The 5,918-nt window shown below is 38.5% G+C and overlaps 1 protein-coding gene across 1 annotated transcript in view; it reads right to left on the bottom strand.

Moving 5' to 3' along the window:
- Nucleotides 1-5,918, bottom strand: part of GALK2 (galactokinase 2) — a 147,962-nt gene that overhangs the window by 63,513 nt on the left and 78,531 nt on the right. Inside the window, exon 6 of the mRNA XM_012801946.2 lies at nucleotides 876-1,086. Coding sequence (XP_012657400.1) covers nucleotides 876-1,086 — 211 coding nt within the window. The remainder of the gene's footprint in view (nucleotides 1-875; nucleotides 1,087-5,918) is intronic.

Here is a 5,918-nt window from a genome sequence, read left to right as displayed (position 1 = left end):
AAAAAAAAAAAAAAAAGAAACTAAAACCTAATCCCTGCCTTCAAGTTATTCCCTCATCTTATCCCAAAGTATCAGTAGGGGCAGCCTTCAAGGTATTACTCTGCAAGCAAATCCAGAGGAGGCAGTCAATAACCAGCTGTAGAACTGAACTGAAGGAGATAGCAATGGGGCCCTGAAGCTAATCTTTATATCAACCTCCCACTGTCGATAATCCCACCCTAAGGGCTGACAGAATCTTAACTAGATGCCCTTGCTGACAGTACTAACTTCCCACAAACAGGCCACATCTACTCTAAGAAAAATAGCCACTCCAAGGCTCTGTCCTGTGCCTCCAACATTTACCTGGCCTTCATCTTAGTTTCTGGTGCTATTGATACAAAAACAAAATTACTAAAAAGAAAAAAAAAAAACCAAAATTACTTGAAAGCAGCAAGCAACTAAAATAGAAATAAGTTTCCCATAGTAGTGTGGGTCACAAGTTTCAACCTAGGCAGTGGAGACTTTCTAGTGCTCAGAGAATTGTTCCATAGCAGTTATGAGCACTACTCTAACCTAGACTTTTAAATTAATATATAAGTAATATAATGACCAGGAAAATGGAAAGAGAAAAAAGCAAAATATATTTTAAAAAAAGAAATGCTTATTGAATTATAAACATTTTAAAGGCAGAAATCGTGTCTTATTTAACTTTGCCTATTCACAATATTGGTGAATGAATGAATGAATTTATGAAGCTAAGAATATATATAATTAAGTTTGCCAAATTCCAAATTTCCTCAACTATGCTTGAAAATAGGTAAGACCCACAAAGAAGTTAGAGATCTTCCAGTGGTGAGGGGGGAATAACCATATCCTTACTTCTCTAGCAGACTTACCATCTTGAGTATTTGGATTCAGGATTTGGGTTCGTAACTCCTCCAGGCTAATTCCCAGACACCTGCAGATCTCCTCAGGGGTATAGGGTTCAGAATGAAGGGCTTCCTCTGTGACCAAGAGCATTTCTTCCAGACTAACCCCTAGTTTTGCCTGTACCTCCTCCAGCCGCAATACTTTGTCCCATTGCAAGTTTTTGTACTTAGCCAGGAGCTGCAAGTTCAAACCAAGATAATGGTCAGTTTTCATTTCAGAATTTGATATGTACTATTTTAATTATCCAGATTCAACTTATTTCCCCCCATTCAACCTATTTACATTTCCTACCAATGCTGGAAATGCATAACAGATTCAGATGTTTAGAACTAAACATGCTTATGTGATACTCACACACAAGTTAAGTAATTGTCTGAAAACACACACACACAAACACACAACTAATCCCCCACAGATTTTTTTTTTTCACCTGTCACCACTTTCCCTCAGGGCTATTTCTTTAAATAATTTCATTCTTTTATCCCTATGTGGTTCATTCCTACTATATCCCTCTCTAGAAAGTCTAGAAAAAAATTATTCAAATCTCACGTAACCAAGTTGACATTGTATGTCCAATTTCATTAGGGAACTTCCTGTTTATTATATTTGAAAATGATTAATAAATTTACACAATCTGAGTATTTAGAGTCGAGTCCCAGATCTTTGGTGACCTTATGAAGAACTACTTCATTAAGTCATTGGTGATAGTTATAGAGCTGTACATTTCTTTACCCTCAAGAAAAAGAGTTTGGCTTTAATTTGCATCAATCTAATGGAAAGGGTTAAGTACAAACTAAACCTTTGTAACCAGGTTCATTCATGGGAATCCCAATCCAGAATGCTTCTCTTATTCTCTCCTGAGTTATTTAGTTATTCAGTTATTCAAAGAAGGTGACATTTAGAATTGTTAAGATTTCTTTCACTCTGGGGTCTATAAAATTCATTGTTGGGTAAGGACAACAGGTTCAAACAGTTCAAAGAGTAAAAAGAAATAAACAGGAGAAGGGGACATTAATCTTTAAGGAAACGTGTATCAGATTTTCTCTTCTATTATGTCAATGATTTGATTTTCTTTCTTTTTGACAGGAAGCAGGGTTTACCAAAAGACTATTGTATTTTGGCTAGGGCCACTCACTTCTGAAGAATGTTAATAACAGAAGTTCTTACATTCATTAATCCTGTTTTTAAAAACCTGGTTCACATATTTGAAAGGAATTAATGATTTTAAGGCAGAACTGGGAAAAGAGACAACAGAATTATGTTTTTCTGTTAAATTATTTCACAGAGCACATTTGCATCTTTAAAGCAAGAATATAGGCTCAGGCCTTTCTTCTCACCTTGTTTGCTCAGTACATCTAGTTAGCATTTATTAGTAGTGCTGAGTCAACAGCTCCATATATTGACCCACTCATTCATTCATCTAATTCATTCATTCATAGTTTGTATTCCAAAGTATTCCAAAAATAATTTGAAAAAACTTATAAGGATATAAACAATACAAACAAATAAATATATTTCTTTTATACGGAAAAAAAGCTAAAGTTGATGATATAAAATGATGCTTTTGGCAGCACATATCCAGAATTCAACCAAGACAAGCAAGGAAGCTAACAAAAATAATAGTGCAATGTGGTTTAAAATAAACTTTTTATTTCTTATAGTTTTTAGCAACCCTATAAGATAGATATTTATTATACTATTTAAGAGGTAACGGCAAGTGAGTTGCCCAAAGTCACTTAAGTAGCAAATAACAGAGTTGGAAAATGAACTCACAGCTTATCACTCTTGCTTGCTTGCCCAAGGCCACATTCTTACTGAGGTAGGGACAATATCTACCTCGAGCTATTCATCTAAGTTCAAATCATCACTCAAATCTTATATATTTCTAAGCCCAAAGTATTTGTGCTAGAGGTAAACACTCCAGTGATTTAAAAACACTTGGATAGATGAGTTCCTTCTGAAAGAAAGAAAGAAAAATGAAACAAAGGAAAAACATCAGAGAACCCCCATGATGAAAAGGGACTCTTTCCAGAAACCTTTCAGTTAAGGATGTTGATAATCTCCAACATCTCATTCCCATCCTAGCTTGAACCAAACACAATGCCTAACCACTCAATCCAAGAAAACTGAGTGATGTGTGTGGTGAAAATCCGTAAGGGATGCGTGCAGAACACAGCATTTGATTTTCAAAGGCAGCCTCCCTACGTGTTCGTTTTCTGCAGACCAAGGCACTAACACACAGAGGTTGACTGAATATGACCAAGTTTGCTACAAGCCCAGTCATCACACAGCCCTCAGATGGAGGGTCCTCACAGCCAGTTTGGTGTGTATTTCAGTTAAGGATGAAATCTACCATGTGCCCTCACTGTCAGCTGCACAGCCTTGAGCTGTTGAATTGTACTCCACTAAAGGACTAAAATAGGAAAGACTCTTAATCCCCTTAAAATATGGCTTAGGACACAGAAAGAAGTCTTGCAGATGAGAGACATGGGTGGGTGAGATCACTGTTGCTCAAAGACAGAACTTCATGGAGGAATTCAGCACTTATGGCCCAGTTGACTAGCCTATCTCACATTTGTGAAACAGGACTATGACTCAGGTCTATGGATTATTTCGTCACAAGTTCCTCACTCAATGGCAGGGTGGGGAAATAAGAGAAAGCAGTTCTTTGTCAACAGTCACCATTTTCCTTTTCACTATGGCAAACATTAAGTATTTGTATCAGATACTATTTCTGAGAGGTTCCTGAACTCTGCTCCGTACTCTGAAAAGAAAGCCAGCAACAAGAACTTTGTCCATTGTCATGGAAGGAGGTACGAAATAAATAATGCTAGGGCTCTGACTCAGGTCTGTTTCCCTCAGAAGCAAGAATTTGAGGGCAAGAAGTGGAAGAAGGATGATCCCAAGAAGCACTGGCAGAGGACTGGGAGATGAGAAAGGAGGAGAATCCAGCACGAGGCACACTGACATCGACAGATGAGGCTGGGCCTGCTGGACCTGCTGGGCCCTCTGGAATTTGTGTGCATAAATCTCAGATGTGTTCTATCCAGAGGCCAGGAAGCAGCAGTGTTTACCCACTGATGCCCAGTCGCCACTGATTGAGGCTGTTCTTAAGGGTATTAACTCCATAACACTTTCAGGTTGTCCCAGACACAAACAAAAAAGCCCTCTCCTACAGCCAGGAAAAGCTCTTAGACTAAGACTCACTAGGGCTTCCAGTAGGACAATATGGTAGGGAAAGAGCTAGCTATGATATAGACCCCAACTCAGGAGCCTGTCAGAATCTACTTCTCTTTGACTTTCTCATTACAGTAAAGATCAGTAAAGGGAAAAATTCTAATCCCTTCTTTGAGGAAAAACAACTAATTCAACAAGTTGTTTTCTACAGGACAAAAGTAGTTGTGTTTATAAGTAGTATATGTGATATAAATCACATTTATAAAAATTTGATTTGTGATATACACAAATTTTGAACACAGAAAAATTTGAAGTATGCCAAAAAACTTAAATGAATAAAATCACCTGTAATCCTCCCAATGAACTAACCACCAACCACCATTTTGATAACCATTCTATCATACATTTCTTTATAGACATACACAATTTGACATAAATGGGATCATACAAAGCTGCTTTTACTGTGAATTCTTTTTTTTGCTTATCTTCCCCCACCTTACTACACAAAGCCCTTCCTTAGTATTATATAGCAGTTAGTGACTTCCATGTCCATGTGCCATTCAAGCCATCACAAACACATTCTCCACATTGACCTTCCCCAATCTTAGTCATCCCCATTGTTGTGTTCTCCATATTAGTTTAAAGGCTACAGAATAAATCTGGTTGTGCATAATGGGCCTACTATAATTGTCCCTACTTTCTCAGCATAGCCTCTTCTTTCTCTAGGGCACTCCCAAGCATTGTGCCCTGGATTCCATTGATGCCTACCTCCTAAGGAGGGAGAGACCGAAAGAGCAGAGGCTAAGACAGGCCTAGACTTTTCTACTCATTTAAAACAAGTCACAATGTACCTTGGCCTTACGTTCCCAGTATGTAAAGTGAGGCACACATGGCTAATTCACCAGCTGTTGTGAATAATAAATAAGATAACAATAAAAACATCTGGCATCTTGCCTGGTCCAGAAGAGTCACTCTAGAAGGATCAAGTTTCTTCCTTCCCTACATTTCCCTGCCTCTCTTGCTAGTTCTCTCTTACATGGCACCTTTTCTTTTGCCCTAAAATATATATAGATGTTTTCTATCCAAAAATGCCTTATCCTAAAGCAACCACTCTTCATTTCTGCCTTCCTTTCGCTCCTTCCAACAGTGGCCATCCTCACTGCTTCCAACCTCTCGGTAACTAATTATTAAAAGTGGCCTTCCAAAGATTCTTCTTCATCTCCAGACACCATTTCTAAAGTCTCTGGTCTTCTCTCAGCCATCTTCATTTTTAATGAATCAATGGCTTCTGGCATTCTTCGGTGCCCTCCTAACAGGTGAGGAGGTGGGCAAGGAAAAGTTCTTCAAAGTAATGACATGGAAAAAAGAAAACAGAAACAACCATTGCTACTAACCTTTTACTAAGACCAACTCTCTCATCTCTCTCCCAGAATCAATGATACTCTAAGACCCCCTATTCTCCAACCAAGGCAAAAATTCCAGATGCAAGATGAATATTTCTAAAATATCTTGCTAACAACATTAAGGCTACTTCCAGGACCAAACCTGGTTGTTTTCTTGGGTATTTAGTTTTTCTCTGTTCAGATTCAAGGAAACTGCCAAAACCCTGAAACTATTATGCCAACTTCTCCCCACTTTCTATCACCAAAGAATTAGTTTCATATCGATTGCTAAGTGACAGGAGCTAAAAAGCTAGACGTCTTGTAAGGGATCACTGTAGCTGGGCGTGGTGGCTCATGCCTATAATACTAGCACTCTGGGAGGCTGAAGCGGGTGGACTGCCTGAGCTCAGGAGTTTGAGACCAGCCTGAGCTAGAGCAAGACCCAGTCTC

The sequence above is a fragment of the Otolemur garnettii genome, unplaced genomic scaffold (genome assembly GCF_000181295.1).
Source record: "Otolemur garnettii isolate 467f Iridium unplaced genomic scaffold, OtoGar3 scaffold00011, whole genome shotgun sequence".
Lineage (NCBI taxonomy): Eukaryota > Metazoa > Chordata > Mammalia > Primates > Galagidae > Otolemur > Otolemur garnettii.
This window is presented reverse-complemented; position numbering and strand designations above follow the sequence as displayed.